The sequence below is a fragment of the Podarcis bocagei genome, assembly GCF_964188305.1.
Source record: "Podarcis bocagei genome assembly, chromosome: 4".
Lineage (NCBI taxonomy): Eukaryota > Metazoa > Chordata > Lepidosauria > Squamata > Lacertidae > Podarcis > Podarcis bocagei.
The window spans coordinates 44,600,150-44,620,906 of NC_138128.1; the positions used below are offsets into that span (position 1 = coordinate 44,600,150).

The 20,757-nt window shown below is 47.9% G+C and overlaps 1 protein-coding gene across 1 annotated transcript in view; it reads left to right on the top strand.

Annotated features, from left to right (window-relative positions):
* Positions 1-20,757, top strand: part of SLIT1 (slit guidance ligand 1) — a 117,242-nt gene that overhangs the window by 92,959 nt on the left and 3,526 nt on the right. The window contains exons 17-36 of the mRNA XM_081192217.1: positions 336-410; positions 1,126-1,269; positions 1,450-1,593; positions 2,057-2,223; positions 3,627-3,759; positions 4,368-4,436; positions 6,308-6,379; positions 7,793-7,864; positions 8,346-8,417; positions 9,604-9,767; positions 10,803-10,927; positions 11,563-11,660; positions 14,256-14,395; positions 15,312-15,405; positions 15,559-15,696; positions 17,565-17,802; positions 17,950-18,080; positions 18,351-18,505; positions 18,933-19,221; positions 19,972-20,183. Coding sequence (XP_081048343.1) covers positions 336-410; positions 1,126-1,269; positions 1,450-1,593; positions 2,057-2,223; positions 3,627-3,759; positions 4,368-4,436; positions 6,308-6,379; positions 7,793-7,864; positions 8,346-8,417; positions 9,604-9,767; positions 10,803-10,927; positions 11,563-11,660; positions 14,256-14,395; positions 15,312-15,405; positions 15,559-15,696; positions 17,565-17,802; positions 17,950-18,080; positions 18,351-18,505; positions 18,933-19,221; positions 19,972-20,183 — 2,732 coding nt within the window. The remainder of the gene's footprint in view (positions 1-335; positions 411-1,125; positions 1,270-1,449; positions 1,594-2,056; positions 2,224-3,626; positions 3,760-4,367; positions 4,437-6,307; positions 6,380-7,792; positions 7,865-8,345; positions 8,418-9,603; positions 9,768-10,802; positions 10,928-11,562; positions 11,661-14,255; positions 14,396-15,311; positions 15,406-15,558; positions 15,697-17,564; positions 17,803-17,949; positions 18,081-18,350; positions 18,506-18,932; positions 19,222-19,971; positions 20,184-20,757) is intronic.

Sequence of the window (20,757 nt, forward strand, 5' to 3'; positions counted from 1 at the left end):
TTTGAAATTATCTGTGTGTAGGAAAAGGGCACATTGTTCATGTGGACAAGTGGCTTTCTGCTGCAGATGCTTGATTTAGAAAGCTGGTGTGTATTGGCTTTCAAAGCCATATACTTACTCCTGGCAGAACAATCCATTTGCATTATGCTTTATATTCTGATATATATATATGCACATTTTTATACACAGGGATTAACTCAGTACAGAGTGGAAAGAATGTGTTAAGCAATGCAAAGTTAGTTTTCAGAGATGGGCCTAGAATACACATATATTTTATTTTATTCATGGCTTTGCTTTCCGAGCTGTATGTTTGCAATCCTTTATTTCTGTTGCAGGCGGCTGAACAACAATGAGATCACAGTGCTGGAGGCCACAGGCATCTTTAAGAAGCTCCCACACTTAAAGAAAATGTGAGTATGTGGGTAAGGGGTTCTCATAGCAGAGGAGATACTCCAAAGACCTCTTGTGCACACAAGATCTGGGGGAAAGGAGGCGGCAATATGAACAGGGCTTAGAGTGCAGCAGTATTCCAACAGGAGCCAGATATTTCTAATGCAAGAGGCTGACATGTATGGCTAGAATGGAAAGGTCAAACTAGAGATGACCTTTGTCACATTGCGTGGTGTTGCATAGTTGATTTTTAAAAGTTGAACAGCTGCCATAGGGGGGCCAGCCAGATCAGGACAATGGTGTGGAGTGAGGGGAGCTTTGACCCAGTGCTGGAATTGCCCCCCACCACCACCTCAACTGCTGTTTACAAGGAGAATAAAGCTTCCATTGACATCAGTGGGAGCTTTCCTTTCAGTGCAGGCACAGGATGGAGAAGATTCTGATCAAGGCTGCCAGGGGCTACTCAATGGGCCTTCAGAAGCACAAATATTTTTTTAGAGGAAGTCAAAGGCTTAAAACTAAACATATGGCATACATTCAAAGTGGGTTCAGCAGGCGCAGGTTGCAGAAGAATTAAAGACAGCAAAATAAAACCAGCGCTGTTGGAACTACTACAAATATTCTTCATTTGTCTCTGTTGGAGAGAAATGCTCCTTGTAGGCTGCGCACTGAGTTGAGAAAACTTTCTGCCTGCTCCTGTGTTCTACTATCACTTCATGTTCCTTGCTTTCCCAGAAACCTGAGCAACAACAAGGTGTCAGAGATTGAGGATGGGGCCTTTGAAGGGGCAGCTTCAGTCAGTGAGCTACACCTGACGGTTAACCAGCTGGAGTCAGTGCGCAGCGCCATGTTCCGGGGCCTCGATGGGCTGCGGACCCTGTAAGTTGGCCTAACTGGGGTTGTTGACCTAACTGGGGTAGGGAAGATAGGAGAGAGGGGCAGCGGTGGGTTGTCAGTATGCAGGAGGAGTAGCAGGGTGGAGAATGCTGTCAGGCTCCTTTGGCTTTCAAGGGGTAGTTTGTAGAACGGGCTTCTTCCCATTCTCTGTCTTCCTTCCAGGATGCTGAGGAACAACCGCATCAACTGCATCCACAACGACAGCTTCACGGGACTGCGCAATGTGCGCCTCCTCTCGCTGTACGACAATCAGATCAGCACCATCGCACCTGGGGCTTTTGACACGTTGCAGTCACTCTCCACACTGTGAGTTGCGAGGCAGGGAAATTCTAACCTATTAACTAACCTCTGAACACGTTCAGTCCTCTATTCCTTGGTGAGAGCTGTCTGCACGGTGTAGGCCACTCTGCTACCCCACCTTGATTGTAGGGAGGATCCATAGCTCAGGAGTAGAACCCACACTTTCTATACAGCAGGTCCCTACTTTAATCCTTGGCCTCTCAAAAGCGCTCCTATGTAGCAGTATTGGGAAAAATCTGTCCCTAAGACTTTGGAGGGGTGCTACCAGTATTGTAGACAAAACTGAGCTAAGCAGACCAGAGGGTTTGGCTTAGAATAAATCAGCTTCCTGCAAACATTGACTGTCTGGCCTATGTTTTAGGTCTTGAAAGGGAGAAGGTGATTGAGCCCTACCTGCCTACAAGCCTTTGCTAGATTATCCTGTGTTTGCCCAGTTTATTTATCTCCCTCCTGTACCCCTCCCGCCCAGGAACCTGCTGGCTAACCCCTTCAACTGCAATTGCCGCCTGGCCTGGTTAGGCGACTGGCTTCGTAGGAGGAAGATTGTGACTGGGAACCCCCGCTGCAATAATCCGGATTTCCTACGCCAAATCCCACTGCAGGATGTGGCCTTCCCCGACTTCAGGTGTGAGGAAGGTAACTCACAGGCTCTCGGTGGGGATGAGGAGGATGGGGAGGGAGCAATTAAGCAAACTGAGGCTATGATTGTATAGCAGGTGTATCTTCCCACAGACCCGCATAAGGCCCTATTTGAGTTTCCACTAGCAGACCAGTTGTGAAGGCTGTTGTGGTTGAACGAGGTTGATACTCCCATTAAGCCATAAATGTCCATCCCTTTTCCCTGTCCAGAGTTGTTGCAATATGAATTTAAACCAACAGAGGGCACACAGGAAGTCATTACGGAAAATGGGAGTGCCATGTATTAAGCCAGATTTTGAAAACACTGAATGTCCATTAGCCCAGGCAGCACAGTGTGTGTAAACTGCCTCAGCCCTCAAATCTTGCAGTGGCAGTTCACACATGGAAATGAGTTTCCTCACACAGATCAGTTGAAGTGGGAAGAACCCAAAGGCTGTTGTAAAGGGCAAAGAAGGCTGCAGCCACTAATGAAATGATGTGGTCGCCCCATTCTGAAAAGTTGTGGGAGATTTAGGGCTGTGTGTGTGTGTATGCATGCATGCATGTATGCCTTGCAATCTTCTTCTTCTCAAACTATTTCCTCAGTTGGGATGGCCTTTTTTGTTGTCCCAGCATGGGCAATGGTCAAGCTCAGCAGCAATTACATGGACATGCCTAGCAGTTTTTGTATTGCATGGTAGCTTCAAACTAGACATAAACTGAAACATAGCACAAATCTTGTCAGGGATGCAGCAGGTCCCCACTTATGTAAGGGGCTGTGCCGCCGTGGTTAGGAGTGGTCTCAAGGTTCCTTCCCCCCCCCAAGTCAATTAATTGGTTAAAAGCAAGGCAATTTAATCAGCTATTTAACCACTCAGTATAAATAAGTACAGTATCTTAATGCAGGAAATATTTTTGGAGATGTTTAACACAGCGTCACTTTACTAAATAGGTAAATCATTAACTGTCTAGCAAATCATCTTAAGCCGTTGGCCCTGGCCCAAACAGCAGCTTCTGATATGGTGCATCTATGCAGGGTGTGGAGGGGTGGCTGCTGTTCGGGGGGGGGGGGAATTAACAGCTCCATAGCTTTTCCCATGTGCTTCTGAGAATTGAAACCCTTGTGTAAATCAATAGGAGGACATAGATGTCAAAGGGACCTTTCACACCCTTTCCAATTAAGAGCTGCGTTTTATTTGCAATGAATTAATCACACCAGTTGATTAATATTCTCAGTTCTAATTGCTGCTGATGCCTTTGGCCCTTTGATAAAGTGGGACACTTTATAATGGTGATATAAGGGCAGACTGAAATCTAGATTTCCCTGGAGAAACATAGGATAATGTCTGCTTTCAAGATCTCCTATTCCATCACCATGCCGTCTCTTTCCACTGTGAACCCTTTGGCTTGTGCCTTGGCAGGTCAGGAGGAGACAAGCTGCTTCCCACGCCCTCAGTGTCCCCAGGAGTGCACTTGCCTAGACACTGTTGTTCGCTGCAGCAACAAGCACCTGAAATCCCTCCCCAAAGGGATCCCCAAGAATGTCACAGAGCTGTGAGTAATGCTGCCCTTCTGCTGACGCTGCATCCGGGAAGAAGGGGCAATGTGGGAACTGGCAAGTCGCACCCATGGATGAAGGGGCTGGGAACAGCCTAGTGAGGGGCATGCAGCTTTATACCTTGCACTGTTCTGCAGATCATCCCCAAAAGCTAAACACTGATCCAGTGCATGCCACATTCTCTGTGGGTTCAAAACTGGATGCCACTGAACTCTGAAGGGATTTTTTATTTAGGGGAATGAGTTCTGTGGCAGGTGGAAGGGGCCTGTAGTGCTGTTATATTACTCTGCAGCGTTAATGAATCCAGCGTTGATACCCTAGAATCAAACAGCAAGGCAGCCTGAGACAAACATAGTTTCAGATTTAGGAGAGCACGTATGCCACCCTGTTAGAAATACGGGTGTGAAACACAGGCATTTGCAAGTACAAGATAACTCAGATGGTTCTCCCTTAGCAGGCACCATTAACAGAGGAGCAGGGACAGTGCTTATTACTAGTTATAGCTTCTAGGTTTAGAGTCCTTTGAAGACCATTGTTGGAAGTTTAACAGTCCTCTCCTGTATTGCTGCTGTGACCTCTGATGCATCCTTCATTGTCCTTGCAGCTACTTGGATGGCAACCAATTCACCCTGGTTCCTGGACAGCTCTCCACCTTCCGTTACCTACAGCTGGTGTAAGTATCTGAGAAGAAGTGGCCTCGCGTGGGTCCCCGAGAGCTTGCCATAGTCTTTTTTCAGAGACATAGTCTTTTTTCAGAGAGGCAGGAGATGGGCTGTGGGCTGTGGCCTTTTCTCAGACATTTGTGCAGCATGTCTGTGGAAATTTTTAGACCAGGCCTAGGTGGGGAGTGGTGCAACTCATACCTCAGTGAACGCTGATCAATTGATTTGGCTTACATGGTATCAGCCTTTGACTAGTACAGAGGAGCTGGTTGGGGGCACAGGAGATCTTTGTGGAATCAGGTGACCATTCTGTTTTCAGAATAAAGAGAATAAAGCAGGTGCAGAAAGGCCGAGTGGCACCCAGATGTTGTATCTCCCACCTGGTTCTTCCATCAAAATGCAAAAAAAAGCCTTTTCGTTAAAACACACATATACCATAGAGCGATATGGAAGTAGAGAAGCTTCTGAAAAACAACAACAAGAGGGTGGTCAAAGAGGCTAGCATGAAGGATAAGAAATAATTTTTGCCTAAGGGAGAATTTGAGGGGAGGCATAGGACCCATTCTGAATTACATAAAATTATGCTTAACATATTAGCTTGTACAGCTGAAGAGGAGGTGAGAGGTGTAAGGCAAGAAAATTAACTATTAAATGTTTTTAGATTTTAGCCACCTTGGTTATGGGGTCAGATTCCCAAAAGAGGCTAAAATGCAAATGCTGTACAATTAAAAAAGCTGGATTCTCTTGAGCAAGATGCAGTTAACTCAGCTCAGGCTATTGGGTGAAGTAAATAATTCTAAAAACACCATCTAGTCCATCTGACTTGGGATTTGGAGTTCATCCATCTCTCTATTTACTTTGGTTTCCCTGGGCATTAGAATAGCTTTGCTTTTCTGCTAAGGCACTGTGAGTCCTTTAGGAACTGATTTCAGTTCCGAAAGAGGTAGATTACCCTTCTGGCATCTCTCTCATATGTGGTTCCTGGAATTTTCTGAATGATAGCCTTTTCCCCTTCCCCATTGACCGCACCTCACTGACTTTTCATCTCAAATGTTTGTTTATTGCCTGCCTAAGGAATTCCAAAGGAACTTCACAGTTTATTTTATTTGCTGGCTGTTGAAATGCAGTTGAGTCTAAGTCTTAAGCACACTGACTCCATGCTCTGCAGGTCATCTTGTGGCTTTCCCTGGCCTTCAGAGCATGTGCACTGCTAGATTTCCTTCTTCCTACATGATACAGTTTATCAAGATTCCTTTCTAGCAGCACCAGACAGAGAAGAGTTTAGAAGAATTAGCTGACATCATGCAGTCATCGGCCCAGAGCTGTTGCCAAAGGAGAAGGCAGATTTGAAGGTGCCACCAGTGCTGCATCTGCTGGATGTTCAATCTGTGGAGCCACTGTTCACATGAGAGTGTCCTTAGATATGCAAAAGACTGTAGAGTTTGAATGCAGAAATCTGGGAAGGACAGAATTGTTCCATCCCTATTTTCTCAAATGGAAATAAGGACATCCCATTCCATAATGATTATTTTACTATTTTTACTCCACACATCTTATTGGGTTGCCCCAGCACTCTGGGCAGCTTCCAACATACATAAAATCATAATAAAACATTATTATTATTTTTTAAAAAAATCTTCCCTGTACAGGATTGCCTTCCTGTGGCTTGGGAGTTGGATAACTCCATATACCCTCCAACATTTCTCCAATGAAAATAGGGATATCCTAAGGAAAAGCAGGACATTCTGGGATCAAATCAGAAACCAGGATGGCTTCTCTAAATCAGGGACTTCCCTGGAAAATAGGGATACTTGGGGGGTCTGTTCTATAGGAAGAGAGAGTTAAATGTGACGTGAGCTTGCACAGTGCTTTTGTCTTACAGGGATCTGAGCAACAACAAGATCAGCTCTCTCAGCAACTCATCCTTCACCAATATGAGCCAGCTCACCACTCTGTGAGTGCCCAATACAGCATTTGAATAGCAGATCAGAAAGGGAGGATGTCCTACTGCCTCCAAGCAAAAAGAGGCCTCCTCTACAGGGAGAGAAATGCCTTTTTAAATGACTGATGTTACAGTATACTGGCTTATACTGTGCAAAGCAGGGTAGAAATGCCATTGATCCCTGGGGTCTACTGCCTAGCCAAAGAGAACATCAATTGATGGGGTGGCAGTTGCTGGTTCCAACTAACTAAACAGGAATGCATGCCTACTGCAGTTCATTCTTGTCTACAAAGTGTTCTGTGACAACAACTACTTATAATCTGGAATTTGCTTAAATCCATGTGACCCGTACACATGTACTCGTCTGTTCCTATCCTGATATTAGCTTATAAATCCTAAAGCTGCTACATCATCATTAACGTTAGGTTAGGAGGTTTCTTTCTGTTCTATTGACTGTGGTGTTCAGTTTCTGAGTTCCAAGCTTAAGGGTCAACCAGAAAGGCTGGAAACTTATTTTCATTTAAAAGACAAATGTAGGATTGAACGCCTCAGTCAATAAATACAATTAAATTGTTTTCTAGCAGCCAGAGCCTTGAAATTACAGGATTTTAGTGGGATTTCAGTCATCCCAATTGAAAGGGAGCTGGTGACACATATTGTTGATTGATCTCTTGAGTAATATATTTAAAATCATCTTAGCAGTAAATAGAATGCCACTGCTATTTAACTGAAAGACACCTATCCTTTTAAAAAAAAAAAAAGTTGAACTGAGTTGAATAGAAGTAATGTAGAAAGTAAAAATCCTTCATTGGCCAGCAGACCCTATTATTTTCTGTGTTGCCATCAAAGTTGCAATTTTAGACTCGTGCCAACTACTTGACCAATCTGGAGAGAGTATGAACTTCATGGGTTGTTAGCATCGTCATTGAGTGGAATCCAGCCATACCCCAAGAACACACTGTGCCCCAGTTTATGTGAGTTGCCCATTAGAGACTCTTGAAAGAAACAATGGCTTGGCTCCTAAGGTGTGCTAACTTAGGGAACTTCACAGAAGGAAAATTTCCTGTCCGTCCCCCCCCTCCCCCGTGCCCTGCAAAAAGCCTGTCAGTAGGCTTGGTGGGGGTGGCTCCTGAACAATGGGGGTTTGGGCACAGAGGTTTGCTGGAGGAGGAAAGGCCAGGAGGGTTTCCTTCTGTGAATTTTCTTGCATTAGCTTACCTTAGGATCTGAGTCCAATTTTAGGGAGACCCCCCACCCCACCTGCAGGAGAAGTGTTTTTGATGGGCACAGGGAGCAGGAGGGAATAAACTTTCCTTCCTTTAACTAATATGGGGCTGGGGGAGGGATATCAGACAGTATGTGGGCTGGGGTTTTTTTAGGAATGTGTGATGATTCAAACTCTTCCTTTTCTCCACCATCCCTCAGGATCCTCAGCTACAATGCCCTGCAGTGTATCCCTCCCTTGGCCTTTGAGGGTCTCCGTTCACTACGGCTGCTGTAGGTGCCTTGTATTCCTGTATTCCCCTCTGCCCCAGTTCAAGGAGAATCCCCTCACTGGAGTCTGACTTTGGCCTAATTCCTGGGAAACTGTTACTTTAAGAAGTGAGCAGCCAGGCAATTGTTGGGGAGGGAGAACAATGGGCTGAGGGACCCTCCATTTGCTTAGTTTGTGTGTGTTATGTGTCATATGGACATCCACTTTGCTCTCCTTGTTTGTTTGGCTAGTTAGGGCTCAGCTACACATCATCTGGGCACAGAGGAGGCAGTCGTATCATAAGACCGCGTGTTCATAATTCAGTGCTTGACATATGATGCAGATGGTATAGGGGGGAGGAGTCTAAAAACCCCAATTACTGACTTCCCTGGTTTTAGGCAGATCATGCTCCCCTAACCTTCTTAAAGGGTCCATCAAAACAGGTAAGACAGGTGGGTCCCACAGTCCAGGACACTGAGAATGCTACTTGTGTTTTGTGCACAGGTCCCTCCATGGAAATGATATTGCTACACTTCCTGAGGGGATATTTGCTGATGTCATCTCCCTATCTCACCTGTGAGTATTTGCATCAGTTTGAACACCCATTCTTTCCTCTTGCATGAGAATCCCAGCTTGGCACTACTACATGATGCTCTGTGGGACAGTACTTGGAAGGCAAAAGCTAGAAAGCATCCTTTGTTTCCCGTTGTTTATCCACCAGGTCAGAGAATGATGCTAGGCAGCGGTAAAGCTTATTTTCATTTTGGTGTGATGGCTGCCTTGGCTGACATGATGGCAGACGTTGTGTGCTCTGCATGCTGAACAGCAGCAGGAACTGGTCTGGTTCTGCTTTCTTGCAATGTTGCTGAAGTTCCTCCTGGCACCTTTTATCAGGAGACAGCAACCAAGCTTGCAGTCCTGTAGTTTGCACCTCTTAAGTAAGGCAAAGGAGTTAGCATGTGTGTGCGCGCGCGCGCGCGCGCACACACACACACACCAGGCTGTACTGGCTCTTAATGCCCAGTTGACTGTGGGTGGGGTGGGGGAAGGAAGTTGGGGAGGAAGTTGTGTTGTGCCTCTTGTCTTCTACTGCACTTCAGAATAATGCAGGAGAAACCAACGTAGACCAGCACCCCAATGCTCAGAACTATAAAGCACTGCAACAGACTCTACCTGGGTTAGGGTCTAAGGAGAAGGATGGGGAAAGGTACATTTAGGGGAAGACTGGGGTGTGTTTTTTGTTTGGGGTTTTTCCCCCTAGCAGTACCCTCAGCCTGCAGAGCAATTTCAGCCTTCATTGTTTCTCAATTTACATACATCTGAAAAGATTTTAGATATGCTAATAAGCAGCACCTCTAGGCAAGGCGGCAACCCTAGGGACTCCCTCTATGTGTGTTCATCACTCAGCACCCGCACCCTGAAGTGATGAGTGGTACCAACACCATGCATTACGGTGGCCGCAATTTGCACATTTAGCTGCATCTTATTGAGTGATGTTGTCAGGAACTGAGATAGCAAGTTGCAAGCCAGCATGTGTGAATCATACCTTTAAGAACAGTATGAAGAAAGAGAGAGACTACCTCAGATTGCAGCTATGTTGCTCTATGAGGGCAGTTTCAGAGTCTGAAAATAGAAACCTTACTTATTAATCAGTTCCACAGCCACTAGAGGCAGCCAAAGAGATCAAATGCAATGAATGACAGCCCCCCCCCTCCAGACCTTAAGGAGTTATGTAGAGATTCTGGTTCTCCCTGCTTTACAGAGCCATCGGTGCCAACCCACTGCACTGTGATTGCCACATGCGCTGGCTCTCAGGCTGGGTCAAAACTGGCTACAAGGAGCCTGGCATTGCCCGCTGTGCTGGCCCTGCGGATATGGAGGGCAAACTGCTGCTCACCACTCCTGCCAAGAAGTTTGAGTGCCTAGGTAAGTGAATAAATACTTTATAGGATACTTTATTCATTTTGTAGAGCAGCTTTGTCCAAACAATGGCTCTTTCTAGTCCACCCTACCCTGCCCAGTTGCTCTTTGGCCCTCTTCCCTTTCCCAACCAAACTGGGACCGAGGTTGGGGCACCTTAGCTCCAAGGCAGGTCAGGTAAACAGTTTGGGTAACTCCAAGTACTATAGGGCTTGGGCCTGTTGGTTGAGCATGAGGCACATAGTGAGGGAGCATGAGGGCTGTTAATGTGTGAGGAGGGGGGAGATGAAAGGAAGGGTTTTATGCTAGTAATTGGAACTGTGGCGAGGCTTGTGCAACTTCTGTGTCTCACCACATTGGCCCACACATGTGCTACTCCTATCATGTTTGGTCCATAGTGTTGAGAAGGTAAGATGAGTGTCTTGGTGAAGGAAGACCTGGAGGAAGGACACAGGCTGGAGGCTATGTTGCCTCCTCCTTCCATAGCCTTCTCATCCAGCTAAGTCACTAGAGACAAATCCAGCCTAGCTGACGTGGTAAGAGTGTCTATATAGGAGCACTCCAACTGTTCGCATCTTCCAGCCTGTTCCGGGCCTCTCTATATGGCAAACCCCATTGGGCTGTTTGTTCATCGTCCAAAGGTCTTTCCCATCAGTTGCCACCCAGCCCTCCCTTTTTAAAAACTGGAGGAGCCAGGGATTGAACCTAGGAAATTCTGCATGCAACGCATGTGTCCCAGCGCTGAGCTACAGGGCCTCCTATTTAAAGAAGAAAAATAAGTAAGCACAACCTGGCTTTGTGCCACAGAGTGGGGTGGGCAGGCTCTCCTTTCAGAACTCCTCCATCTGTTAATATATATTCAGCTCCACCATTAATCCGTTTGCGATCTCCTCTATGTTTCTGGCAAGTGCCTTGCAAAAGATTCTGGCCAAGAAGGGGAACAGTCTTCACAGGAGGATGTGTGGAAATCCTCCCTCCCGTTCAGTGATTATTTGGCTCTGACCCCAATTCCTAGTTGTCTGGTTTCTTTCATCTATGCAGGGCCTCCTCCCCTCATCATCCAGGCCAAGTGTAACCCCTGCCTCTCCAGTCCCTGTCAAAATAGGGGCACCTGTCAACAAGACCCTTTGGACTCCTACCGCTGTATCTGCCCCAGTGGCTACAAGGTGAGAAGAGGGATGGGGGGGAGGAGAGGGGTGACTAGGGAGGGTGTAGGGATCATTGACAAAGGGAAGGATTGGGCTTTCTCCCTGCTTTGGGGACCATAGCTTCTGACAGCTTGTGTCGACCAAAAGAAAAAGGCTCAGAGAAGGACCAAGACATGGTGGAAGGAACCCATTCTCCAGTTTGACAACCAGCCTAGTTTATCACTGCCATCAGGAATGGGCGAGATACACTCTCAGTCCCTACTGATTGGACCTAGAGCTGCCACTATTTCTGGGGGTGGGAGTGGGGAATGTGGAACTGTCTGTTTCATCTGAATGTTCGCCAGATGTTTTGATCTAGAGCGTCCATTGTCCCTGATCATGATGGAAACTGAACTTCAAAACTTACAGAGGACGCTTGGTTGGGAAGGCAACTCTTGACTAATAGCTATAAAGGAAATCCTGGTGGCGAAAACAAGCAATCCCAAAAAGGACAGCCTGCATTATTTATAGGCAGAAATTCCTATTATTATTATTTTGTTGTTCTTTTATGGCTGATGAGCAAGGACCTGAGACTGAGAAACCTCACGTCCTGGCCAGAGCTTTATCATTTGTTCTTTGTATTGTGGCTGCTACTTCTCCTTGTCTTATTCCAGGGCCAAAACTGTGAACTCTCTGTGGATGGCTGCTCCAGCAGGCCCTGTGAGAATGGTGGGACCTGCCTGTCTCACGAGGGCAGTGAAGCCAGCTTCACGTGAGTGGCTGCTCAGGTTCTCAAATGGGGGGAAATGGTAGAGATTTCGGTAGCGACTTTGGGGAAGAGTTTAGGGCAAGAATTAGAAGAAAGCAAAAGGAAAAGTTTGGGGCATGACAAGGAGAATAAAGACAGCAGGTCTCCCTAAGAAAGAGGAACCTGGTGGGGCTTGAAAGGAGAAAATAGGGGGAAGGGGAGTGGGGGTTGACCGGCTGATGGGCTTGAGAGAGTTTCATACCTTGTTCTGTGAGGCTTTGGTGGTATGTGGTGGAGATGAGAGCACCTCTTCAGCAGTAAAAAAAGGGGCGAGGAGGAGGAGGAGGAGAAGTGGGAGTCCACAGGGATGTTACTGGGCAGAGAGAGATGAGGTCTCTTTGATATCCAAGGGATTCCTAATTGGTAAGGCAAAAAGCATCACCTTTTATGCTTACCTTGGGCTTAAAAATTAGCATAAAAGCAAAGAAGGCAAAACCTGTCTTCCTGGCAGTGAATGAGTGTAAAGAAATTAAAATGGTGTCTAAGATGTTTGCAAAATGGCTTCTTACAAATGCATCTTAATCTGCTGTTTATGTGAGTTGGAGAAAAGAGATTAACGTGTCTTTTGGACTCTGCAGACAAGAGCCTCAGGCGATCAAAACTTCTTGATTAGTAATCGTGAGAGTGATATTTTGGTGGCCATATCCTTGTTTATGGTGCTCTTTCGTTTACTTCTAAATTTACAAATTATAAGGGAGGAATGGCAGAGATTTACAGTGAAAGGAGACAATGAATTTGCCAGGGGCTTTTGCAGCTCAGCTTGCTTGGAACATGTGAGCTTGGCTTTCTGTAATGGAGACTCTCTTGAGGCCTCTCCAGACTAAAACCAACGTCCTTCTGAGGTGCAGGCCATCATAACAAAAGCTGGATGTTTTTAGGGGTGCTTTGTAACAGATTTGGGGAAAAGATTTGGGAAGCATTCTGTTGATACTGTGCAAAAAGGCACTCTTTACCCTCCACCAAGATTGTCCACCACCACAATCACTAATCCTGGAAGCCGTAGTCAGTTTCTTTCTGTAAAAATGGGTTGGGACCCGGCAGGGGGAACCTTTTAAGACGTATGCAGCCTCTTGGGGAGCTGTAGCTCTGGTTTGCAGTTGGACCTCAACGCACAGGGCTCCTCCCCACTTCACTCTCCAGAGTACAGTGTGGGTGGCTTTCTGGGAAACAGACCATAATTAGTGGCTGAAAATAAACCACAGGCAGTAGAGAGAGAATGGGGCCCTAGCCCTTTCTGTGTACCCAAATTGCCAAGATGCTAAATGGCCTCTCATCCCGTCACCATAACAACCCAGCATCTTCAAAGCCAGCACATAATGTCCTTTGGGGGTTGACAAAGCTGTTTGCCTGCACATGCCAGACTAGATTCTGCCTTTGGGGAAAGGTAGTAGGCAGGGAGATGAGCCCTCTAGGAAAGGATATCAAGACCCTCAGCCTGCAGAGCCATTCAGTATGCCAGAGACGAAAGGTCATCAGTTCTTCCACCTCTGCTTCCTCTTCCAGCTAAATAGGCTACAGGCAGTATAAATGGAAATGACAGCATATGCAGCACACACTCACCTGTGCTTTTAGTACAACAGACCCCCCCCAACACGCAAATATATGTGAATGCAATGCGTCCCTTTCCTGATGTGTGCACAGATGTGACATGGTGCACGTAAATGAATCTCAAGTTCAGACCCACGCAGTACACAACCAGGCACATGCATGCATACACAGCACCACATGCATTATGTACATAGAACTGTAGATACAGCACACACACTCATCTAGCTTGGGCATGCAAATGCAGCCATAGGTATAGCTTTGAAAATTGATTTTATTTGCCTGTTTGCTGGTTTACGTTTTTATTTAAGATAGTTGTATACTGCCCTTCATGAAAATGGATTTCAGGGTGGTTTATGTAAAAAAATTCAACAACCAGAGAAAAATACAGTAAACACACCCGAAACCACTGCTGAGTAGCAAGAAACAGTTAAGTGACAATACTTAAACATTTAGGCACATTTAATGTTGAGTGCAATATCCTCTGACTTCTCACATCTGTGTCTTTTTCTTGCCCATCCCAAGGGTCCCCTTTTCTTCTTCTTCTTTAACCCCTCCCTTCCCCTGCCTGTTCCACTACTCAACTTAAAGCCCCTCCAAGTCATAGCTGTCAACTTTTCCCTTTTCTTGCGAGGAATCCTATTCGGAATAAGGGAACTTCCCTTTTAAAAAGGGAAACATTGACAGCTATGCTCCAAGGGTGTCTGCCCCAGAACTCTCCTGGAAACAATAATCTCTTTAACCCCTTCTATGCCGAGTGGCCTCCAAAGTGGATCCATCTACATCCTACCAACCAGAGATGAAAGTGCCTCAGGTTCAAGACAGTGCAATATTCAGAACCATTGGTGAAGCATTGAATGTTCTTCTGGCAAAGCCCTGACTTCCTTTCACTCTTCTTTGAGCTCTTTTTGAGAATGATAAAGAAAAACCACCCACAAAACCCCTGAAATGCCCCAAAGTGAGCAGCTTCTAACCTCTCCGTTTGTTAAACAACCCTCATTTCCCTTTTGACAGGTGTTCCTGTGTGGATGGATTTGAAGGTCCAACCTGCAGTCTAAGGACCAACAACTGCAACAATAACAATTGCAAGAACGGTGCCACATGCATTAATGGATCCAGCAATTACACATGCTTATGCCTTCCGTTGTTCACAGGTAGGGCCAGGCTTGTAATGGAAGCGGATGCACTTGAAGAGAAGAAGAGAGCTAAGGTAGCAAAGCACAAACTTCTAAGCTGGTCAGTGCCAGAGGCAGGTTTATCCTAAGGATCTGACTCCAGTGCCCAAGATTTACTTTTTTTAGTTTAGTGGTAGCACCTCTCCTCCACCAGTACCTGAAGATAACCCAATGCATTTTTTTAAACTAACTCTAGCTTCCCAAGTAGTAGTTTCCCCTTCCCTGCCAGGTTAGTATCTAGCCCGTGAACAATAGTGTCTTTCCCTGAACAACAGAAGGAGATCCACCTATACCCTGGTTGAATATTGAGTCATGGGTTTGGGAGTTAGATACAAATAACAGCATTCTGGGCTGAAGCATGAGACTATAAATATTTTATTTTAAATTATTTCATAAAATTTATTGTTAAAAGAAAAACCACCCCTCAAAGTAGTTTGGCATCTATTGTATGAATGGAAGGTTGCCATACCTTATCTCACAGTGCTTCTAGCGGGCTGCCCATGAGATAGGGTTGCCATACGTCTGGAATTTTCTGGACATATCCGGAATATTGTAGTACATCCTGCTAAGATGTCTGGGAAAATCTGGACGTTTTTGCTGATTTTCTTAAAAACTAGCTTAAAAACGTCATGTGAATCTGCCCAAAAAGCTCAACAACTTTGGGCAAACTAAGAAAAGCTCAATAACTTTGTGGGTCCAGATATGGAAACCCTCCCATAAGTTGTTGGTTCTGTTGCACGGATGCAAGTGATGGGACAGCAAAGGTTGTTCTTCCTCATTCCCTTCCCTTCCCTGCCCTTTCCTTGGGGGAGCTGGTTCAGCCAAATGCAGACTGGGCCCGAATGGGACATGAGGCCTGAGCCTGCTTCTCTCGACTTTTCTCTCCTTCCTGCAGGGACTTACTGTGAGCAGCTAATGGATGTCTGCTCCCTGGAGCTTAGCCCCTGCCAGCATGATGCCGTGTGCAGGGTTACCCCTGATGGGCCCAAGTGAGTGATTTAGCAGCTACCATTGGTGGCATGGGGGGAAGCAGAAGATTTAAACCTACAGCAAACCAGGGGAATTGCAACAGACTTCTAAAGTGGATAGGAAAGGGATGCAGCTACATCCAGTGAGTGGCTTCTTCCTGTCCCTGCCTACAGGTGTGAATGCATGCCCGGCTTTGTGGGAGATAATTGCAGTGTAGACTATGACGACTGCCTAGACCATCGCTGCCAGAACAACGCCAAGTGCTTTGATGAGCCAAATGGATATTCCTGCCTTTGTACTGGAGGCTACAGGTAAGGTGGTGAGATGGGCAGGAGTATATTACCAGTTCAACTCATTCTAAGCTACCTGCAAACCTCAACACCTGGGATTGCCCTCTACTGGAAGAGTTCCACAAGGGTGGCTGGGAGAAAGAGGTACAACAAAAAGAGTGATCAGTTGTTACCCGAAGTGTCAAAGAATGATTACCGTATTTTTCTCCCTATAGGATGCACTTTCCCCCCTCCAAAAACGAAGGGGAAATATGTGCGCGTCCTATGGGGCGAATGCAGGCTTTCGCTGAAGCCTGGAGCGTGAGAGGGGTCGGTGCGCACTGACCCCTCTCACTCTCCAGGCTTCAGGAAGCTATCCACAAGCCTTGGGAGCCCGGCGAGTTCCCGCCGGGCTCCCAAGGCTTGCGGACAGCAAGCTCCGGGAGCGATGGCAAGGTTGAGCACAACCTCGCCGTCACTCCCGGACCCGTTCTGGGGGCTGGGGTTGGGGGAAGCTCGGGCTTCCCCCACCCCCAGCCCGGCAAGCTCCAGGAGCGATGGCGAGGTTGCGCAACCTCGCCTTTGCTCCCGGACCCCTAGCCCCGAGGCTAAAAATAAAGCCAGGACAGCTAGCGGGAGCCATCCCGCTCGCTGTCATGGCTTCTTTGCTCTTTGGGGCTCGGGGAAAAAAATATTTTCCCCCCTTTATTTCCCCCCCCCCAAAAAAATAAGTGCACCCTATGGGCCGGTGCGCCCTATAGGGCGAAAAATACGGTAGTTTTAAGAGCCTGGCTGTTTCCAGAGTTGTTTGACTGTGCTTATGAGATTAAAAGAATGCATCTCACATTTGCTGGGACTTTGTACCACACAAGGAGTTACATGCCTAGTGTGCATTGCTCTGCCCACCAAGGAGTTGAGACAAGTTGTTCTGAACATCCTGGCAAAAGTAGTTCCTGTATACAGGGAAGTAATGTACAGAGATATGCAACATAGCTGTGTCCTGCAGCTGAGGTCAGCTTAAAAGACTTGGGGCACATGCCCATGACATAAACCTGCATAAATGTAGAATGCCTCTGGGCAAATTAAGAGGGTGGCAGGGCCAGCTTGCCCATGAGACAAAATGAGGCAAATGCCTCAGGTGGCAGGATCCACAGGGCAGTGGATTCAGCCTCAAAGGGATGCTGTGGTGGCAGCAACAGCTGTGGTGTACTCCTTGGAGGGCAGATCTGCCACTTCCTCAACAGCCCCCCCCCATGTCACCTCTACAGTGACTAGGGAGAAAATGGTGGGGGCTGCCCTCTGGGCATGATTCAGAGTGAGCCCCCCCAATGGCCTTTGATTCCCACTTCAGCCGTCCAGTAAGGTTGACTCTATGTTCCTGGTGTAGATCTTCACTCACCCTTTCTTCCCTGGTTGCGGGGGGAGCACACCATTTTGTGGTTCACCTCAGATGCTAAAATGTATTGGGCTGGCCCTGTCTCCTGGACCACCCCATAACGACACCCCTGGCCAAAGATATTCTGGTTGTCTTTATTGATGAAGAAGCAGAAGAAGCAAACTGAGTAAAGTGTGTCAGTCTTCTCTTAGGATTCAGGGCGGTGTGGTGACTTGTATGTCACTTGAGTACTTGCCTTGCCCATTCACTTGATGCCCCAGTGCAGTGAACTGGAGTGCTTTTACTGCAGGCACAAACAGGGACCAGGAAAGATCATGGGTCAACACACATGCATGTGATTCCAGGCACATTTTACTCACCCTCTGGGAAGAGGAAAATCAGAGGAGAGGGCACACTGCCTTAAAACTGTATGAGTGCCACAGGGTCCAGCTGTGGTCCTGCTAAGACTCTGTGGTGTTGTCTCCAAGTTGCCTCCTGCAATTTGTGCCTTGTTGTGTTCTCACTCTTATCATAGTGGCCAGCTCTGTGAGATTCCACCCCATGGCTCCCTCCAACCCAGCCCATGCGAGAGGGCAGAATGCCAGAATGGTGCCAACTGTGTGGAGCTAGGCAGTCGTGCCTTATGCCAGTGCCTTCCTGGCTTTGGGGGGCCCAAATGCGAGAAGCTGCTGAGTGTCAACTTTGTGGACAGGGACACGTACCTCCAGTTCACTGACCTGCAAAACTGGCCCAGCGCCAACATCACTTTGCAGGTAAGTGTTGATTAGCAAGGCTGCCTCCTCCGCCACCCCAAGAGCGGGCATCTGCCCACACTCTTCATCCGTGCCATTTGTGGGACTGGTTGGATTGTAGAATTAATGTTTCTGCCCCTTGCTTGTTCATTCCCTCGTTCTCTGCAGGTCTCCACGGCTGAAGACAATGGGATCCTCTTATATAATGGAGACACTGACCACATGGCGGTGGAGCTGTACCAAGGCCATGTGCGCGTCAGCTATGATCCAGGCACCTACCCCAGCTCTGCCATTTACAGGTAGCCCTCTGCCTTTGGCTTCTCCTTCCAGCTCAGAGTGACCCTCAGTCATTGAGCAAAGCTGCACATTGACCATGAAGGCAAAAGGAAGGGTTTGGGGGTCTGGATCGTGGGGAGTTAGTGCAGAAGTGACAGGGAACACAAGGCAAAGCGGATGCGGGTGCTGCACTTCCATGCTGGATGGGTGCAGATGGCTGTGGATGCCCGATATCAGGCCAAAGGTTGGGTGCCACCAGCCTTTCCCATCCCACACCTCCCTTCTCTCCCTAGTGCAGAGACCATCAATGACGGGCAGTTCCACACTGTAGAGCTGGTGACCTTTGAGCGGATGGTAAACCTCTCCATCGATGGAGGAGACCCCATGACCATGGACGGCTTTGGCAAGGCCCACACGCTGAACTCTGAGGCTCCACTCTATGTTGGGGGTAGGACTGTGACTTGGGCCCATTCCAGTTGGGGAGAAGGGGGGTGAGAGAGGCTGGTATCTCTGTCATCAGGCATGCTTGCACCTGGAGGGCACTAACTGAATGGAGAACTCCTTCACTCTTCTTAGCTCACGTCCATTGGATAATAATGATGCAAGAGGAACGTTTCTGTTCTCCTCTCCAGGGTGGGGTGTCTGAGCTGATACTGCAGGGCACTAAGAGCCAAGTGCCAAACTAAGGAGGAGTGACGGGCGCTGTGGGAGAGGGGAGAGAAATGGAAGAAGGTGGCTCTTAACATTCCACACAGCATTCCAGAATAAGGAATGCTCTTTTCCTTCCACCAGCACCATCTCTCTTTCCCCCAGGACCTTGCTCTTCCCTCCTCTTCCTGCCCCTTACCTTGCTGTTCTGGCTCTCCCCTCCGCAGGGATGCCCGTGGATGTGAACTCTGCCGCCTTCCGCCTCTGGCAGATCCTGAATGGCTCCAGCTTCCATGGCTGCATCCGCAACCTCTACATCAACAACGAGCTGCAGGACTTCACTAAGACGCAGATGAAGCCGGGGGTGGTGCCCGGCTGTGAGCCTTGCCGCAAGCTCTACTGCCTGCATGGCATTTGCCAACCCAACACCCCTCATGGCCCCATTTGCCACTGTGATCCAGGCTGGGTCGGGCCCCATTGTGACCAGCCCGTTAGCAACCCCTGCCAGGGCCACAAGTGAGTACACAGCAGCAGAATCCCCCTCCACCCTTTCCTTGTGGGCTTCTTCTCTCACTGCAGTGCTGTGTGCAAGATGGAGAACGTGTGGGGAGGGATTGCAGCTCAGTGGTGGAGCATGTGCTTTTCACACAGAAGCACACAGAATCCCTAGCATTTCACACATAATCCCTAGCATTTCCACTTTGAAAGGATCAGGAACGACCTCTGCCTGAGACCCTACAGAGCCACTGCCTGTCAGAGCAGACAATTTTGGGCTAGATGCACCCATAGTCTGACCTGTGTTCCTAAGTGTGACTGGAATTGCATCCATATCTTGTGGGCTCTGATGGGCAGTATTTTGCCTCTCCTGTCTATTCATCTCTGATGAGGCGGGGCAGGCAGGGCATTTATGATTGTAGCAACAAAAGCAGAAATTAGTTGCCTCTAAAGCCCAGCACAGGGGCATAGGTTTGGGAACAGCGTTCAAGAACAACAGCACATACCATATACCAACTCCTCCTTCACCTTTAAAGGAGCATCAATAAAGCTGTATTTGTATATATGGAGGATAAGGGAAGTTGGGGAGTCAGTGAGAACGCTTCTCCCCTCTCACTTCTTTGTATTCCTAAGATGACGTTGGAGAAGCCAAGGTGCACAGAGAATCTTGCAGGTCCTTCCTATGTTAAATGATGCTTCTAGAAGATGGTGGCCTAACTGCAACCTTTTGAATTCACCTATATTTAGCTTTATGTTTCACTCATTCTACAGGTGCATCCATGGAATCTGCATGCCCCTTGATGCCCTTTCCTATAGTTGCCAGTGTCAGGATGGCTACAAGGGAGCCTTGTGCAACCAGCAAGGGGAACTCCACAACCCATGCAAGAGCTTGCAGTGTGTTCATGGTCAGTGCCAGATCTCAGACACAGGCGAGGCCTTCTGTGAATGCAACGGGGGATTTGATGGCGACCTCTGTGACCAAGGTCAGGCACATCTCCCTTTCTTCCTTACATTCCCACGTGCTCCATAGCTAAGGACCCCTGAGGGCCCTCGCCTGATAAGACGCTTGGGCCTCTACCTAAGCTGCCAGTATTGTGTTAAGCTAGGTATGCCCACCGTGGGCAGAGGAAACCCCAGCCAGGGCGTAAAGGTAAAGGGACCCCTGACCATTAGGTCCAGTCGTGACCGACTCTGGGGTTGCGGCTCTCATCTCGCTTTATTGGCCGAGGGAACCGGTGTACAGGTTCCAGGTCATGTGACCAGCATGACTAAGCCGCTTCTGGCGAACCAGAGCAGTGCACGGAAACGCCATTTACCTTCCCGCCAGAAGTGACGTGCTTTCGAACTGCTAGGTTGGCAGGAGCAGGGACTGAGCAACGGGAGCTCACCCCGCCGCGGGAATTCGAACCGCTGACCTTCTGATCGGCAAGTCCTAGGCTCTGTGGTTTAACCCACAGCACCACCCGCATCGCAGCCAGGGCGTACTTAGATGCTATTTCTTGCCTAGCCTCTTCCCCTAGTAAGTTTTCTAGCAACTGTAGACCCCCATCCCTTCTG